The sequence below is a fragment of the Tauraco erythrolophus genome, chromosome 4 (genome assembly GCF_009769465.1).
Source record: "Tauraco erythrolophus isolate bTauEry1 chromosome 4, bTauEry1.pri, whole genome shotgun sequence".
Classification (NCBI taxonomy): domain Eukaryota; kingdom Metazoa; phylum Chordata; class Aves; order Musophagiformes; family Musophagidae; genus Tauraco; species Tauraco erythrolophus.
Genome location: NC_141468.1, coordinates 39,219,833 through 39,238,962, shown reverse-complemented (window position 1 = coordinate 39,238,962; position 19,130 = coordinate 39,219,833). Strand labels below are relative to the sequence as shown.

At 41.9% G+C, this 19,130-nt stretch overlaps 1 protein-coding gene across 1 annotated transcript; it reads right to left on the bottom strand.

The window, feature by feature from the left end:
* Positions 1-827: 827 nt before the first annotated feature.
* Positions 828-2,486, bottom strand: RXYLT1 (ribitol xylosyltransferase 1). Its single transcript, XM_009989921.2, has 2 exons — positions 2,338-2,486; positions 828-1,245 (listed from the first exon to the last, which is right to left on the bottom strand). Exons 1-2 carry the CDS (start codon positions 2,469-2,471, stop codon positions 828-830), a joined length of 552 nt encoding a protein of 183 aa, XP_009988223.1. The 5' UTR covers positions 2,472-2,486.
* Between the last annotated feature and the right edge of the window lie 16,644 nt (positions 2,487-19,130).

Sequence of the window (19,130 nt, the reverse complement as noted above, 5' to 3'; positions counted from 1 at the left end):
ACTTCTGTCATCCTTTGGAGCTGACAAGTTTCAGCAGATTTTGAGAAATCAGATCAGCTACAAGCAAATTCATGTTTAAGGCCTGGTGTTCAGAACGCGCAGCTGCGACTGCAGGTAATGAATGTTCCCGCAGCAGAACTTCAGAAAGATATGTCCCAAAACTAAACGAAAAGGAAGAAAGCAATTTTGATATCTAAAATTAAAGGGGAAATATATTGCTATGAAATATTTCTAAGAAAGAGTTCTCTGCTTTTACCTTGAAACGTACATTTTTATTCCACAGTGTTTAATCAGCTTTATAGCCACTTTCTTGGAAATGAAATGTCCATCAAGTAGAGAGCTCACATTTTCAAAACAATCACTTACCAGGATGTATCTTAATGATTGTGCTAAACCTGGCAATTTTGCTATAATCATACTTTTCTTCTTTACTTTACAGAATAAATAACGCCGTACCACACAGCTTTCATTCTTCTGCTTTCTTCAAACATAACTATTGTACTCATGTTGGATCTTAACAAGTTCATGTGCTGAAAGAGATATTATCTTAAAAAAAACTTCACCAGATCACACACCAACATGGAAATTGTGAAAATAATAATAAAATTGTTGTCACCCTTACAGACTACCATCCTGCTAAGTCAGCATCCTCTCTGAACATTGTTAAGGATGGAGGGCCAAATGTAGCTCTTGACTAAGCTACTGCAATTCTGCTGACTTCAAAAGGAATGAATCCGCCCTGTGAGATTCCTCTCGTATAAAAGCTTCCTCGGAAGGTTAATGGAAATTCAGCTTTCAATCTATTCTAGATTTTCAAAAGGGACCATTTATCCTTTATCACTGGGCAAAAATGAATTTTCCAATGTATTAATGAACTTTTGTCTCATCCATGCTTTGAAGTTTTGATACCATTCCATAAGCTTTTTTCTTCTTTGAATCTTTTCTTGTAAGCCTATTTTTTTTTCTTTCTCTAGAACAGCAGGAAGCTCTTTCCAGTTTTTAATAAAGATAAATGGAGCCCCCATGGTTTTTAATAATTGTAATGGAGCGCTGTGGTACATTGATGAATTTCCGCAATCACCCAGTGTCATTACATCTTCTATAACAGGCAGAGATCCATATGAACAAGCTTCATAAATTCTATAGCATTCTGTATTTATTCCCACTGGGCACAATGTCAAATCACTCTGCAGCAAGGCATCTTGATAGTTTTTGAAACTTTCATTTGTTTCTTGAGGCTGCCACCTAGGAAAGTAACGGGGTTGAAAATTAACATTTTTCCCACAGGTATTGCAATGAAAAATAGAGATATGCTTTAATTTCAATTATTTATAAAACTGCAAATGCTGTCAATGAAAGATTTTATATTACACACACAATCAATAGGCTTTTACTTTTAGTCTTAACCATTCTTAAAGAGTTTTCTAAAAAATTATTGAAAATGTCACTGTTAAAAATAGATTGTAATACTTTTCAGATATGGCCCTTTTAGGAAATTGTTAGTACTCAGAAGTGTAAGAGGCAAATTGAAACGCCATTTTACATCTTCTGCATGACTTGGATAACATGTATGTCAATTTACTTCACAGCACAGTTCAGAAATAGACATACAGGGAGACACTCGATGGACTTTTTAATGAATTTTTTTCAGCCTCTAATACTTTAAATCAGTAGAGGTTTGCTCTTCAAAAGTTAGGATATAAAGCAATCCCTTAACCTGAATCCGTCTGCCTGAAGTGCCTCAAAACATCTGTGAGATAAGAGTTTATGTCACAGATACAATCCACCTCCTGAGACTCTTCATCAGGGTAGCTGAAGTTTTCCTAAGTCCTGTTGTGCCTGCTATCAAATATTTTACAGGTGTTGCTTGGCAAAATTAAGAAATACAATCAGAACTCTGTTCCTGTTAGTCAAAAGGTCTGTTGTACCTACTTGAAATTAAAAAGAGGCATGCCGTTCAGATTAAATCCACTCTCTTATAGTGAACACAACAAAATACAGTTCTCTTTTTCTTCTAGTAAGACATTAATACACACAGGTGCAAGACAAGCATTTCTTCTCCCACCATCATCAAATGTATACAAGAAAAAAAAAAAAAGGTCTTTATATGTAGTATACATAGGAGATTTTTCTGTGTATTTAAAAACATGCTTTATGCAAAATATAGCAACAGAAAGGCCATGACACTACAAATATAAAGAGTCTTGGCAATATTCTCTCTTCTGATGATGACTGGTTACTTTTACTTGTACTATTTTTAACACTCAGAAAAGGATTGATAATAATGAACTAGGCAAAAAAGTCTGAATATTTTCACAAAGTAAACCAAAGTCTTACTGTTCTCTGGCTGCAATCCAGCAAAGTTTATCAAGCCCGTCCTGCTTCAGAATTTCCATTAGGGTTTCTCTAGAAGAGTTCTTATAAACTGTTCCTAAGAAATTACATAGATATGATCTTGGATCATGTAGCATTGACCAGCTGGGTTCTACAACCGGAAAATTTCTGTAGCTGTAAAAACAATGTACACATTAGATAATGACATGGTTTATGTCAAAGAAAAAGCATTTTGCACCATTTCATCTTTACTGTAGCAGATTCTAAGACTAAAACCACTTACTTGTTGCCAATCCACATGTATAACCACAGACTCACAAGCAAACCAGTGCAAGTTCTGTCCTACAAGTTTGTCTTTATCCCCTTTGTCCCCATCACTCTCTTCAGAGACATTCCAGAATACTTATGTCTTCTTTCAACATCAGAGATATTGTGTGTGTATGTTACGAAATGTTCTTGAGAAACCTGCTTTTTCAAAAGCAGCTGTTCTTGATGCTAGCACTAGCTCTGACTGAAATGGCCAGGTTAATGGGAACTATGGAGTTGAAGTCTGAGCTACCTCAATCACGGGCATGCTTATCAACTGAAAATACCACTGGTAACCTCTCAAAGGAAAATGTCACTTTGATCTGGGTGGACTTCATTAATCTAATCTTTTGGCTACTAAACAGCTTGTCATATAAACTATTTATCTTGTGTTTTTGGACTCAACAAAACCAAGGCAAAATCCTGGGATTCAATGCAAACCGTACGCCAGCCTTTTAGACATTTTCACCACATCAGGCATTTTTCTTTTTTGACTGATTCCTCAAATCTTACATCACTTATTTTGGTCAGCGTGACAGCTAGTGAAACACTGTTTCAGCTGAAAGGCTGGCACTAACTTTTCTCATTACATAAAGTTAATATTCTTTCTGGAACAGATGAATGTTAAAAAAGTTTCTGCTCTTTCGCATTCTCAAATTAAGACAGATATTCCTTCTAATGTGTCGTGGTTTTAGGCCGATCCGGCAACTAAACTCCACGCAGCTGGTCTCACACTCCAGTAACGTGGAGAGGAGAAAAATATAATAAAAGGACTGAGGGTTGAGACAAGAACAGAGGGAGCACCCACCAACCACGGTCCCCAGCAAAACAGATTCGGCTTTCTGAAAGCGAAACAATTTATTAACAGTTACTTAAAGAATAAAGACAAATGTAAATAGGGCAATTCGCAGAGGCGCTGATTGGCTCAAGCCCCGAGGGGGATGGGAGTCCGATCTGATGGGCAGCTTCTGCCACCAGAACCTCTCCCCCCACATCAAACCATGACATAATGTTATTATTTTTGACGGATCACTGTTCTACTTCCCTGTTGTTTCTTTTTTTTTTGTAAGAAAGACTATAACCTGATCTCAGTTCTTTACTAGTTTCAAAGTTTCTACTTTATTTCACAATAATTTCTTTATTGCAATTAATGGTTCTCTCAAGACACACTCACTTTCTTCACCTTCCCAAATTTTGAAGGAACAGTCCTTTCCTAGTTCTTCTACACGATTAATATTAATTTGTTTTCAGAAAAAATTTTTTTCTTCATACCAAATACTCTTGCAAGATTCTACATCTTTACTTTCCCTCTTCACTGGGAAAATCTGGCACATTTGCCTACCTTTAACGACAATTTTCACAACTCTTGGTGTGCAAGGGCTGCAAAACCCCATTCTGATACCTACTTTTCTCCACTCAGCTTTGGACCCAGGTTTACCGTTTAACTGTTACTGCTTTCTGTTATCTGTCACCTTAATCTTGGCATCTCAAAACTCAACTTCTTTTTGCTTAGGAACTTCCAATGCCATCAATTCTGACACTATCAAGAATTCAAATTTAGTGTATTTCAATGACACTGTGAGCAAGTTTAAGCTATGTATAAAAACTCCATACAGTTTATCAACTATGGAGATATTAAATTCAATATGAGCTCAATATGAGATATTGAATTCAAATTCAGCACAAGATATGAAAATAACTCTGTATGCTTCTCATATTACCATGTTAAGTAGTTGAAACATCATTAACTCTGTTAATAAGGAGTAAGCTGGAAAAAAATACATCTAACTGAATCAAACCTTTATCTACTTCATGTAAATAGTTTGAGCAGTAAGTATAACAAAAACATTTTTGTGAGTAAGCAGTTAAGCCAGACTACATTACTGTGATACTTTAGTATACTAATTCTAGATGTGAGGCATACAGTTTCCTTTTGAGAGCCACAATGGGGCTTAAAAAAAAGTACCACCAGTACCATCCCTTTCCTTTCCAAAACAAGCAGTAGTTGGAACCTAATTATATAAATATCTTTTAAATTGCCATGTCATTGGTACACATTACATCAGCAGTTATGATAAATCTCAAAATCAAATCTAGAAGAAAATATTAGAAGAAAAAAATAAACAAAGAGAAAACCCCACTAGACACAGGTTCATTTTTTTCAAGCTGCCTAAATCCTAGCATTCTTTTCCTCTGTTATAATTTTTATTGCTAAATGAAATTTCCAAAGATTTCAATGCTTGATTTAGAAAATCATTAATAGGATCATATTCTACAGTTTACTTACTATAACTGTTTTGAGTATCAGCAGTAACATTCAGACGTACTTTCCATACTTCACGCATAACAATTAAGTTTCAATTGTAATTTGTGTCTACAGCACTTACGTAGCTACTCCCAAAGGCCACTGGAAAATATCTTCTTCGTTTACCAACGCATAGTCATACGTAACAAAGAGCAGATTTACAAAACCTCCATGTCTTTTCAGGTACGGCTGAATCCATTCATTGTTACACTGCTCGTTTCCAAGCAGCACAACCGCCACTTTCTGTATTTTGTGAGTCTGAATCAACGTTTGTGCGTAATGCAACCACTGAGTGGCGTAAGCGATCTTTGCTTTTTCTCTTCCATTCAGAACCAGCACAATGTTTTCAGCTTCAACTGAGAAGTAGCCAGGAACTACAGATGGACCAGTGATGAAGCTGTGAAAACCAAAATACAAACTGTAAACACCCTTAAGACAAATTATTGACCTTAATCCTTACTTCACAGTCTGCACCGTAGAATATTTTTTTTTTTTAATTCAATAGAGTAAACCCAATATACCGCAAGGTAACTTCAGCTGTAACCATTTCTGTTGTTAATATCTACAGCTATAACACAGGAATAAAGGTACCTTCATCTTCATTCCGAAAAAGAAAGAGATTTAGACTTAAATGAAAATAAGGTATTTTGTCAATAAATCACAACTACTACCATATTCAAATATAAAAACGTGGGGAAATCAATCAACTTTAAAAGAAGGATGTGCTTTGATGTCCACTAGAGGTCAAACTTTTTATTAATTCCAGTAATAACCAATGAATACAGGATTAGAACAGGAGAGAGGCACTCTCAAAAATCTGGGAGAGTATACCAAACCAGGTATCATTACAAAGGCCAATTGGCTGGTCTGGCATAATATTTTTCTCTGTAATTTTGGTTAAGGTTAGATCAAAAAAAGACTGTGTCATCTGATACTGAGCAGAATCTACAACACAAGGGGCACCTACCTAAATGTAAACTTAAGTTGCTTCTGCGACCAAAGTCAATTTTGAGGCTTTGATACAAGATAGTTAGCAGAAACATTTTAGGTAGAGAAAAAATTGCATTTCTAGATCTTGCACAATGTATTTATTTAACAGAGGAATTTCAATCCTTTGGCAAAAACATTACATCACTGTTCATTTACAAGTATCTGACAACAGCCATTTATGAACTGCAAAGAAGCAAACCAGTGTTTGCCAGCTCCTGCTCTTCAGTTAACCGCTGTGTTAACAGACTATTGACTGAACTCAAAGGATTAGTGATTATGCAGCTTGGGAAAGAGTGGAGATGAAAAAAACTAGTGGTTTTATTTTCCAGGAGTCAATGAAATGCTAGTTTTCTAGGTCTTCTGCATTACTGAAGTTTTTCAGATACCAGCTAAACTTATTTTAGAATGAGCATGAGTTTTAACTGATGAAGTGCTGAGATTGACAGCTTGTTTCAGTTCAAGTTTGATTCAAGAGGAAAAGAAAATTCACAGCAAAGCTGTAAAAACTACTCCAGTGAAGGTACCTTAAGCAGTCTGACCTTAGGCAAGCATATTCTAAAACTGAGTTAAGCTGACATACTGCTGGTCAGTGGGAGTGGCATATTTTGGAGCGAAGATTCATGAGACTCATGATTTGGAATCAAGATTTTTAATAGATTTAATGTTAACTCAGGTCAAGACTTAAATCCAAAGTCCAACACAGAATGAGAAAAGATCACTGGCATTCATAAGAAAGAACACCTTGAGCATCATAATGCCTAAAATAGTAAACAGAATATGTAGCTGGTCCAATAATCACGTTGTAAAAAGAGACCTGGGGGAAAAGAGTTTTCTCTATGGACACAGTGCTGCGATACTATCAATTTTACAGGAATAACAGGTGGCAAAGCAATGACCTGTGCGTAGGAAAATAAGAAATTTAACAATACAATGGGGATTGGGAAATTTAAGGGAGATTACAGAAGCTGCAAAATTAAGACAGTAGTACTAAGAGATTTTCACTACTCACATGTAGGACAGATCAATGCCGTATCAGGATGACATGTGGAGATTACATTTTTTGACTCAATAAATGACGTGCTTCCTGTAAAGTCCCTGTTTTCCTTACTAGTCTTAGAACTCATACAAAAAGACGCTAGTCCAGACTGGGTCTTCCAGACCTAATTCCAAAGGTGTTAGTCAGACAGCTACTCTGTAATAGCAATACGATTAAGTTCAACGCTGCAGCAGGAGAGAATAACATATGTATGAAATACATCCAGCTTACACATACTCAATATGCAATAAAGGAATTACTTAAAAATGAGACAATAAAGAAAAAGACTTTGAAAGGAGTAGCCCAAATAACAAGAAGCTTGCAAACAGCTTGTAGGCTGTTCAAAAACACTGTAAGAAGCCCAGGCATGCTGTGTGCCTCAATCCAAAAAGGAAACAACACAACCCTCCCTAAAACCCATATGGCTTAACAGAAAAGTTAGTGAGGCTGTCAAAGGGCAAAGGTCAGCATTGAAAACAATGAAAAGCTTGCCCGAAAAAGGGGGACACCAAAGCTCATAAAATACCGCTGACAAAATGCAAACAGAAAATCAAGGCTAAAAACTAATTTGAAAAGCACTTTGTAAAAGGATGTTCTGGCTAATAGGTGAAGGTTCTTTTAATATATGAAAACCAAAATATATAAAAAATATACCAAAAAAGACAACTACAGAACTGGAGAGACTATTTGATGACAACAGTTAAAAATGATTTAAAAAGGGATGACAAAGTCATAGCAGAGAGGATTCCCATTCCTAACTCATTCTCTTCAGCAAGAAATATGAGGTAAAACACCACAAATATCAAATGGAGACTTTGGACCTGGATGGCATTCACTTGAGAGTTCTGAAGGAATGCAAACATGAAATTGCAGAACTACTGGCAAAGGTATGCAGCTGTTATTATGAAGTAACACTGTGCCTGACGAGAAGGGATCTGGCAGTGTCACTTCCACAACTAGACTCTGGAGCAGAGAAATATGACTTTCCTCTCTGGAAAAGTCCATAATAAATAGTAAGATCACTGGATCTTATAAAAAGGTATGATCACTGATCATATACGTGGATGAACACTGCTGGAAATGAGTAATCCTGTCTCACTAATCTGATGGAGATCTATGAGAGTGTCAATAAGAATACAGATGAAGGGGATCCAGTAGACATAGTGTATTTGAACTTTCAAAAAACTTCACCAAAGGCTATTAAGGAAACTAAATGACCACAAGCTATCCTTGGCGGAATCCTTTGGCAGGTAAAGAAATTTTTGCTGGTTAGCTTTGTTGACCAATATGCTTTCATTCTGGCATGGTTGCAATTTGCATAAGGAGGACAGAAGAATGGGACTGAAGAACTGCTGAGCAACTGGGGCAAGGCAGCACTGAATGTAAAAACAGAGGGGGTGTGATCTCAGTGAAATGGAAATTTAGGAATGCTCTTACTTAACAGTAAGAGACAAGAAGTTTGGCACTCTCTGCTCTACAACATCCTCCTAGATGACAGGAGAGAAGGACATGAATTGCTTCAGGCCAAGGAAAGTGCTAAACCCTGCTCTCCTACTTCTTGTATGAATGTGCCAGCATATCACTAAAATTCACAGCTACGCAGTTCCTTTAGCACTCATGTTTTTAAACAAATGTCCCTGCATTTAATGTAGAAGCTGATACTTTTAGCATTCTTTGGGCAATTTCTTTGGTAAAAACCTGAAGTCATCAAAATGTATATTAAATATGTGAATAAATATGTGTATTCTCCATCATAAATACACAAAATGGGCTTCTTCACACAACGGCGTTCAAGTGATATTTTGGCATTTTTGTGTCTTTAGATTTGACATTCTTTAAAAACATTAATGAGAGCTCTATGTTTTATCAATCATTAGACTTACCACAAAAAAACCTGCACAGCAGCACACATTCTCCAAATATGTCACCTCAGCTAGTTCCCTCATTTAGTAATCAAATGGAGATAGAAAATTACATTTCCAATTTAACTAAAAAGTAGAACTTCAGGTATTTCATTTCAGAATCCTAATCATTAAAATAACAGTTATCTTTGCATATTTTCTGTACTTTGCACAAGTTCCTACTAGCCTGTCAAATTTAACCTCTGTTACGTTGGTACCAAACTTAAACTTTATTTTTATAGGATCTAGCATCAAAGTTAAAATAAAGACTCTATTATCCCTGCTTCCTCTAAACACAACAAGAAGATATTTAAATGCTAGTATAGAAGTCTTTCTTTGAGAGATGCATACCCTAAGGAACCATGTGAGGTTATTATTCATCTGAAACAGGCACACTAGAGAGAAAATAACCATAATCAGTCAAGTGACAGACTCATTAAGTGCAGCAAATTATTTTTATATTATAAACACGAAAAGCAAGGGCTTGGAAAAAAAATCCTCATGTCCATACCAAGAAGACAATCTATCTGGTAGAGTGTCATTGATTTCTATAGCTTCTGAGATATTAATTTCAGAAACAAACAAGTCTCTTCCCACCAAGATAACACTACAGGTACTGCTCCCTATTCAAATAAGTATCGCATCCATCCTTTCTCCAAATCCGTGAATGGAAAGCTCTATGGCTCTATCAAGGAGACTAACGAGATGCAGTAGCATCACTCATAGTTGATTCCCTAATCTTGTAGGATCAGATTGTATTTGCAGCCAAGGAATACAGCTATTTTTCTTTAAAATTATGTCATTTTGTCTGTTTCCTTAGATGTATGACAGACTCTGATAACTGCTATGTTTAAATCAAGCCCACACGCCTTTCTAGAAAACATTTTTAATCATTTACAAACGTGATGCAGGCATTACTGAAAAGATTCTACGGCCTGTACCATGTACACAGATACATTAACAAACAATAGCAAGGACAGGTGGCCTGGGAAGAATACAGAGAAATTATCCGAGTAACCAGAGATCAGGTTAAGAAAGCCAAAGCCCTGATAGAGTTAAATCTGGCCAGGGACATCAAGGGCAACAAGAAAGGCTTCTATAGGTACGTCAGTGATAAAAAGAGATCTAGGGAAGATGTAGGCCCTCTCCGGAAGGAAATGGGGGACCTGGCCACCCAGGATATGGAGAAGGCTGAGGTTCTCAATGACTTCTTTGCCTCAGTCTTCACTGGCAAGAGCTCTAGCGGCATGGCCCAAGTCACGGAAGGCAAAGGCAGGAACTGGGAGAATGAAGAACCGCCCACTGTAGGAGAAGACCAGGTTTGAGACCATCTAAAGAACACGAAGGTGGACAAGTCCATGGGACCTGATGAGGTGCATCCGCGGGTCCTGAGGGAACTGGCAGATGAAGTTCCTAAGCCACTATCTATCATATTTCAGAAGTCGTGGCAATCTGGTGAAGTTCCCAATGATTGGAAAAGGGGAAACAGCCCCCATCTTTAAAAAGGGGAAAAAAGAAGACCCAGGGAACTACAGGCCAGTCAGTCTCACCTCTGTGCCCAGCAAGATCATGGAGCAAATCCTCCTGGCGACTATGCTAAGGCACATAGAAAACAAGGAGGTAATTGGTGACAGCCAACATGGCTTCACTAAGGGCAAATTCTGCCTGACTAATTTGGTGGCCTTCTATGATGAGGTTACGGCATTGATGGATAGGGGAAGAGCAGCTGACATTGTCTACCTGGATTTATCCAAAGCATTTGATACTGTCCCACACAACATCCTTATCTCTAAACTGGAAAGACATGGTTTTGATGGATGGACCACTCGGTGGATAAGGAATTGGCTGGATGGTCGCACTCAAAGAGTTGTGGTCAATGGTTCAATGTCCACGTGGAGGCCAGTGACGAGTGGTGTTCCTCAGGGGTCGGTACTGGGACCAGTGCTATTTAACATCTTTGTTGGAGACATGGACAGGGGGATCGAGTGCACCCTCAGCAAGTTTGCAGATGACACCAAGTTGTGTGGTGTTGTGGACACGCTGGAGGGAAGGGATGCCATCCAGAGGGACCTTGACAGGCTGGAGAGGTGGGCTTGTGAGAACCTCATGAAGTTCAACAAGCCCAAGTACAAGCTCCTGCATGTGGGTCGGGGCAATCCCATGCACAAGTACAGGCTGGGCGGAGAATGGATTGAGAGCAGCCCTGAGGAAAAGGACTTGGGAGTGCTGGTGGATGAGAAGCTCAACATGAGCCAGCAATGTGCGCTGGCAGCCCAGAAATCCAACCGTATCCTGGGCTGTATCAAAAGGAGCATGGCCAGCAGGTTGAGGGAGGTGATTCTGCCCCTCTACTCAACTCTCGTGAGACCCCACCTGGAATACTGTGTTCAGCTCTGGAGTCCCCAACACAAGAAGGACATGGAGCTACTGGAACGAGTCCAGAGGAGGGCCACGAAGATGATCCGAGGGCTGGAGCACCTCTCCTATGAAGACAGGCTGAGAGAGTTGGGGCTGTTCAGCCTGGAGAAGAGAAGGCTCCGGGGTGATCTTACAGCAGCTTTCCAGTACCTAAAGGGGGCGTACAGGAAAGCTGGAGAGGGACTTTTTACAAGGGTGTGTAGTGATAGGACAAGGGGCAATGGATTTAAACTGAAAGAGGGCAGATTTAGATCAGATATAAGAAAGAAATTTTTCACTCAGAGGGTGGTGAAGCACAGGAACAGATTGCCCAGAGAAGTTGTGGATGCCCCATCCCTGGCAGTGTTCAAGGCCAGGTTGGATGAGGCTTTGGGCAACCTGGTGTAGTGGAGGGTTTCCCTGCCTATGGCAGGGGGGTTGGAACCAGATGATCTTCAAGGTTCCTTCCAACCCTAACCATTCTATGATTCTATGAATACAAAGTGATAAAAAACTTTTGCGATCACTTAAAAAAAACATTTTCAATTCACAATCACATATTTACTTCAAACATTACCTGCAAATTTGAACTAGAACTCTCTGTCTTATTACATGAGGAAAAAACACCTTTCTGAAGCAACACATTTTTCAGAAGTTAAATTCATTTAAGTGTGTCATTTATGCTTTTAAACAAAACTTCTGTAACAGGTCCTGGTGCAAGTGACTAAATGTTGTAGGAGAGCTACTACTGCAGACTGGCAAACTGGACAAATAGATGAAAAGTCCTTCAACTTTCACTGTATCTTTACAGAAAGCCTTAAAAATGACTTTAAATAGAACCTTAGAGAAAAGTTCTATATCATTCACTAAGTAAAACAAAATGTTTGACAACAGTTTTAAAACACGCATGATCACAGATCAAAATCCATTTTTAAAGCTGCTTCAAGTGTCATCTTCCTTTATCTATAAAATTTTGTTTTGCAAATCAAGTAGTTAACCAGATGCTAGGTCTCACAGATTGTATGATAAATACAAACAAATTATGGTTTCGATACAATCTTATTTATGAATGAGTGAAATCCCTTTTCCCTGAATACAACAGAACCCAAACAACAGGAGACATCTTCTTGCCTCACAACCTCAAGACTCTTAGCTTAGACTTTTATCAGGGCTGTATTTCCTCCTATCCTGAGGTCCCTTGGCTGCCTTCCCTCTCAGCATTGGTCTTTCCACGTTTCTTTCAAATACATAAATCTTAAAACAGCAGATGAAATTGCTCCCTAGTTTTCTATACTTTAATAGTGACATGTTTGGGCTAGAATTTGTTCTTTAATTTTCTAGGGTATCATTTGTTAAAGTTAACACAAATGAAGTCAACATCATGCAGCTAGTACCTGAAATATGTTTTTCCTGCTTTTTGGGTTCCTTCTCTCCACTGTGCAGTCACATCAGCTGGCTGAAGGTGCCCTTCAAAAATATGTTGCCAAAAGTAAAGACCTACATAAATAAAGATATGATGGAGAAATTGAATGCACAGATCTTGCCTACTGTACACACCCAGCAAATAGCAAAAAAGTATTTCTAGGAAATGAAAAAATATAACAACATAAGAACTTGGAGGTAAAAAAATGTCAGAGCTTCCTATACAATATAGACATGTTTTCCAAATTCTGTATGACTTGGAATTAATTAAGATGATTTTTTTCTCACATGCAGGCATTTAAAAACATTCTTTGGCTGCAAAAATTTCAGTAGATGAAGATATACCACATTAGCATCTCTTTCCGGTACACCTACCACTTAAAAATGAGCAAATATTAATCAGCATTTTATCAACAGGCATAGTTCTCTTAAGCTTTCGAGAAACACATCGAATTTTTGTGATCAAATGCATCACTGTGTAATATACCAACATGTTCTACAATGCTACGTGAAAGTTCAACTGAAGCTGGAGATTTTGTGTTTTCAAAAAAGCTAAAATAAGAACAATGATAGATCTTCAGCAGTAGTTAAAGAGCTTGAGAGGACCTTACGCCCCAGTTTATGTACAGACTTCGTGTCTTCTACAACAGAAGAATTACCAAGTTCATCAGTGGCAGTAGTACTGCAGTACAGAAAATGACTTATTTCTCTCTGTGTGAAACTTTATTTCACTAAGTGTAAATGCGACAAAACCTAAATATTCTGTTACAGTGAAGTAAGAGGCCTGTCCTTACATTGTATTGTAAACTAGATTGGATTCAAAAGTAACTGTGTTTCTCTGCTATTTGAACCATTTTCTTTGACAGATGAAAAAAAGCCTTGAAAAGAACTGATACAAAGAAACTGGAATCTAACTACTCTTATACTGGTATTAACATAATCCCGAGTAACAGCTACCACTTCCTTAATAATCTTCATGTACAGATACCTATAATATTTAATCATACACATAAATTTCAGTCATTAAAAAAAAAAAAGCTGAGAAAAGTGCTACATCAGAAAGATTACATTGATTACATCTGCTTACCAATTGCTGCTTTGCCCCAAATCTGTACTCTAAGCTCGGTTTGTTCTGAGTGAGATCTTGCATTTTTATCATTTTAAGATTAGCTTCGTATCTCTGCTGAGAAGCAACCTGTTCATTTTTCTCGTCCCCCTCCCATGGATTCCACTCTTCATTTCCCAAGGCAACATGATCTAAGAAACCCGAAAACGTAATTCACACACACACAAAAAAAACAGATTTACACGTTTAGAAAACTGACGAATTTTCTCGAATTCAGAATCTCAAGCAGCACCTGACAACCCTCCCTCCTGCCCGGGCCGGGCACACCGCCTCCCCCGCCGACCGGTGCCCCACCACGCACCGGGGAAATGGCCGCCGCCAGCGCAGGCCTGGCGGTGGCGGTGGTGGCGGCGGCGGGGCTCGACCCCGGCCCGGGCCCCGCTCGCCGAGAGGCTGCCTCCGGGCCCCGCCCGCCACGGCGCTGCCGAGCAGAGGCGCCGGGAGACGACGCGCCGCCCTCAGCCTGGCCCGCGCCTTCCGGGCCGGGGACAACAGCAAGGAGAGGCGCCGCCGCTCCCCCACGCCGCGGGCGCCAAGACCTCTCTGGCTCAGGCAGGAGCTGACAAACCGCGTCGGCTCCGCACCGAACTCGCAGCTCCCCGTCCCCGCGGGCTGCGCCGCCGGTGGCGGCCGGACCGGTTCGTAGCCCGCGGCAGGGCGACGCGGAACGGCCCCGCCGCCGCTCTCACCTCGCGGGCCGCGGCGGTCTCGGTGCGGCGGGCGGGGGGCGGCCGGGCGGCGGGGCCGGAGGAAGACGGTGTAGGCCGCGTAGAGGGAGAAGAGGCCGTACGCGACGATCAAGGCGGAGCACAGCCGCTTGCGAGCGCCCCGCATCCCGCCCGCCGCGGGCGGCGGCCCCGCCGGGGGGCGCCGTGAGGCGGCGGCGGCGACGGGAGCCGCGCCCGCTGGGGCGGGAGGGGCCTCCGCCCGCGGCCCTCGGCCTCGTCCGCGGGTGAGGCGGCTGAGGGCTGCCGGACCGGCCTCTGCCCAGCAGCCGCGCTGAGCGTTGCCCTTACAGCCTGAGGAGCGCGGTGAACGCACGCAGGCACTCGTCCCGCGGCGGCTCGGCTCCTGCGGCCGAGACCCGAGTGCTCCCAGCCCTGTCCTCCCACGCTCATGCCGGTGCGGGGTGTCCAGGCGGTGCCGGTGCTTCCCTGGCTGCAGCTGCCACCCCTGCGGCTCGGAGCAGCAGGCTCGGCGGTGTGCGATCCTCCTTCTCCTCAGGGCTTCCGAAAACAGGGAATCGATGTGAGCTGAAGATCGGTTCAGGAGTGTCAAACAACTTCAGGCTGTGGAACATGTAAATACACGTCGCCTTCAGCGTTTGATATATGCAGTCCCAGCATGGGCTGAAGCTCCTGTTGTCCGTGCCCGGCGATTCGGTGCCTTGGGGGATGTGGGATGAAGGGTGGTCCTGACCAGCAGCCACCTTCTGTGGAGAGCTGTGTGATGGTGGTGTGTAACCAGGTTGTAAATTCATAGATTTCATAGATTTCTAGGTTGGAAAAGACCTTGTAGATCATCGAGTACAACCGTCCCTAATCCCCATTAAACCATATCCTTAAGTAGATCATCCACCCTATTCTTAAACACATCCAGGGATGGGGACTCAACCACCTCCCTGGGCAGCCTAGTCCAGTGGCTGACAACCCTTTCAGAGAAGAAATACTTCCTAACATCCAACCTGAATCTCCCCTGACTAAGCTTATACCCATTTCCTCTTGTTCTATCACCCATCGCTAATGTAAAGAGCCCTTCCCCTAACTCCCCACCATCCCTTCTCAAGTATTTGTAGGCTGTAATCAGGTCTCCCCTCAGCCTCCTCTTCTCCAGGCTAAACAGCCCCAACTCCCTCAGCCGCTCCTCATAAGTTTTATTTTCCAGCCCCTTGACCAGTTCAGTCGCCCTTCTTTGGACCCGCTCCAGGAGCTCAATATCTCTCTTAAAGTGAGGGGCCCAAAACTGGACACAATATTCCAGGTGCGGCCTCACCAGGGCCGAGTACAGGGGCAGGATCACTTCCCTATTCCTGCTGGTTACACTATTCTTGATACACGCCAATATCCCATTGGCCTTTTTGGCCACCTGGGCACACTGCTGGCTCATATCAAGCTGGTAGTCAACCAACACCCCCAGGTCCTTCTCCGCCAGGCAGCTCTCCAGCCACTCTTCCCTGAGCCTATAGCGATGCTTGGGGTTTTTATACCCCAAGTGAAGGACTCTGCACTTGGCCTTATTAAAGCTCATGCCATTGGCCTCAGCCCAACTATCCAGTCTGTTCAAATCCCTCTGAAGGGCCTCCCTACCCTCGAGCAGATCGACACAGCCTCCCAACTTGGTGTCATCTGCAAATTTACTGAGGGTGCATTCAATCCCCTCATCCAGGCCATTGATAAAGATGTTAAACAGAACTGGACCCAGCACTGAGCCCTGGGGAACCCCACTGGTGACCGGCCTCCAGCCGGATTTAGCCCCATTTACCACCACTCTTTGGGCCCGGCCATCCAGCCAGTTTTTAACCCAAAGGAGGGTGTGCCTATCCAGGCCAGCAGTTATCAGTTTCTCCACCAGAACACTATGAGAAACTGTATCAAAGGCTTTACTGAGGTCAAGGAAAACTACATCCACAGCCCTTCCCTCGTCAACCAGGCGGGTCACCCTGTCATAGAAGGTGATCAGGTTTGATTGGCAAGACCTGCCTTTCATAAACCCATGTTGACTGGGCCTGATCACCCGGTTAACCTGTATGTGCTCATTAATAGCACTCAAGATAACCTGTTCCATGACTTTGCCCATCACCGAGGTCAGACTGACAGGCCTGTAGTTCCCTGGATCCTCCTTCTGCCCTTTTTTGTAAATGGAGGTAACATCCGCCAGCCTCCAGTCCAGCGGAACTTCCCCAGTGAGCCAAGACTGCCCAAAGATAATGGACAGGGCTTTGGCAATGACATCCGCCAGCTCTCTCAGGACTCTCGGGTGGATGCCATCAGGCCCCATAGACTTGTGGGCATCCAGCCGAAGGAGCAGATCCTTGACCCGTTCCTCTTGGATCACAGGAGCTTCCATTTGCTCTCCCTCCCTGCTCTCAGACACCAAAGGCCAGCTCACCTGGGAACTACTGACCTTATTATTAAAGACTGAGGCAAAGAAGGCATTGAGGACCTCAGCCTTGTCCTCATCCCTAGTGACTAACGTACCCCCTGAGTCCAGTAGGGGCTGGAGGTGATCTTTAGCCCTCCTTTTGTTATTAATGTATTTATAGAAGGACTTTTTGTTGTCCCTTATGGAGCAGGCTAGTCTAAGTTCCAGTTGGGCTTTTGCCCCCCTGATTATCTCCCTACATGCCCTAACTTCCTCCCTGTATTGATTCCTGGATGCCTGCCCATTCTTCCAAGACTTACAGACATCCCTTTTTCTTTTGAGATGTTCCCAAATCTTTTTTGTCATCCAAGCTGGTTTTCTGCCCCGGCGGCTCGATTTCCGGCACACAGGGACAGCTCGCTCCTGTGCCTCCAGAATTTCCTTTCTGAGTAGTAACCATCCCTCCTGCGCCCCCTTACCCTTGAGAGCTGTCTCCCATTGGACTTTATTAACCAGACTTCTAAACAGCCCAAAGTCAGCTCTCCCAATGTCCAGCTTGGCCGTTTTAGTGTTCCCCCTCCTAACTTCCCCTAGAATTGAGAATTCAATGGATAGGTGAAGAGCACTGCCAAGACATGGGAGTTTTGTATGATAGGGAAAGCTGTGGACCAGCCAAACTGAGTCATGTTACATAGTAAAAGAAAGGAAGGAAGAATTTTTACGTTGTCCATCAGTCCTTTCTAAGGCTAGATACTACATCTTCTGTGAAGCATCCTCCAGCCTGTTTCCAAACACCATGATCCTAACAATAGCCAAAAGCGCAGTGACTTTCCCCTACCCTCAGCAGAGAGGGTCTAGTACAGTATAGATTGTAACACAGTGCACAACCCTGCATCTGAGCGGGTTTTTTCTTGATCAATTTTTTTACCCTTGCGAACACTAAACTTTGTTCTAACGCTGACTCAGAATATATTCGATGTACCTCTGCTTGCTCCAAACCAAAATGTAACTAGTTACCGTAGCAGGCCTTCTGAAATAGGCTTGCAATCACCCCACTGCCAAATCCTAAATCTGATCTTGTGATCTATACACTCACTGAACTAGAAATCTAGCCTGATGACCCACAGTGACAGCAACGAGTCCTTTATTCAGACATCCCTTTCTGATTGTCCGCATTAGCCCGACTCATCACTTTCTTCCATCTCAGCTCTTAATCCTAAATGTAACCCTGATTTCGTAGGATCACAACATCACAGAATGGTTTGGGTTGGAAGAGTTGGAAGGGACCTTAAAGATCGTGTAGTTCCAACCCACTTGCCATGGGCAGCGACACCTTCCACCAGATCAGGTTGCTCAAAGCCTCATCCAACCTGGCCTTGAACACTTCCAGGGATGGGGTGTCCACAACTTCTCTGGCAACCAGTTCCAGTGCCTCACCACCCTCATTGTAAAAAATTCCTTCCTTATATCCAAACTCTTTAACTTTAAAACTGTTGCACTTCTGTCACTACAGGCCTTGATAGAAAGTTTCTCTCCATCTTTCATATGAGGTCGCTTTGTATGTTGAAATCCTGCCCATTTAAAACCTGCATATAATGCAGGTGACTCTTGTCAGCACCAGCAGTAACCTGTTGCAGAGTTGAAGCTCAATACCCTCGTTCCTGTTACACACCATCGTGCCACTTTGCTTATAGTGATTTATAGTTTTCCAAAAGAATTACACCAGATAAACACTTTCAAAATGAAGACTGAGCTTCTCTCTTGCCTTTCTAGCTTAGTGCGTCTGTGTGAATGCACAGTGAAGTGGTACAGTCACAAACTTTGGGAAGATCAGAGGCATGATATCTACAGTGACGTATTAAAATAAACTATTTTCAGCTTTATCTGCAGTCTGTTTTCTAGACTATCAGCAACGGGATCTGTGTGCTAAGTTGCAAAAAATTAATAAAAAACTCTTGTTCAAAGACTTTAATATTTAATGTAAAACAGAATATGATAATGAAAGTATGGTAAACATAGAACCAAAAGGAAAGAAGAGGGTAACAAAAATGAATTAAGAAGAAATTAAAACCTAAATCATTTGGGAACACAGGTTCCTATTGCACAGCTTCACTGCTTTGAATGATAATTACAAAGTTTTCTCTTGTTGCCACACAGATGAATTTCTTATAAAAATGACGGAAGAGACTTGAAAAGAAAAAGTCAAGAAGGATTAATTTAAGAAGAGTTTGG

Coding starts and splice junctions, on each gene's coding strand:
- RXYLT1 (XM_009989921.2), bottom strand. CDS start 2,471: ATGCTACATGATCCAAGATCATATCTATGTAATTTCTTAGGAACAGTT. Junction 1,246..2,337: donor TGGATTGCAGCCAGAGAACA/GTAAGACTTTGG, acceptor TTACTTTCCTAG/GTGGCAGCCTCAAGAAACAA.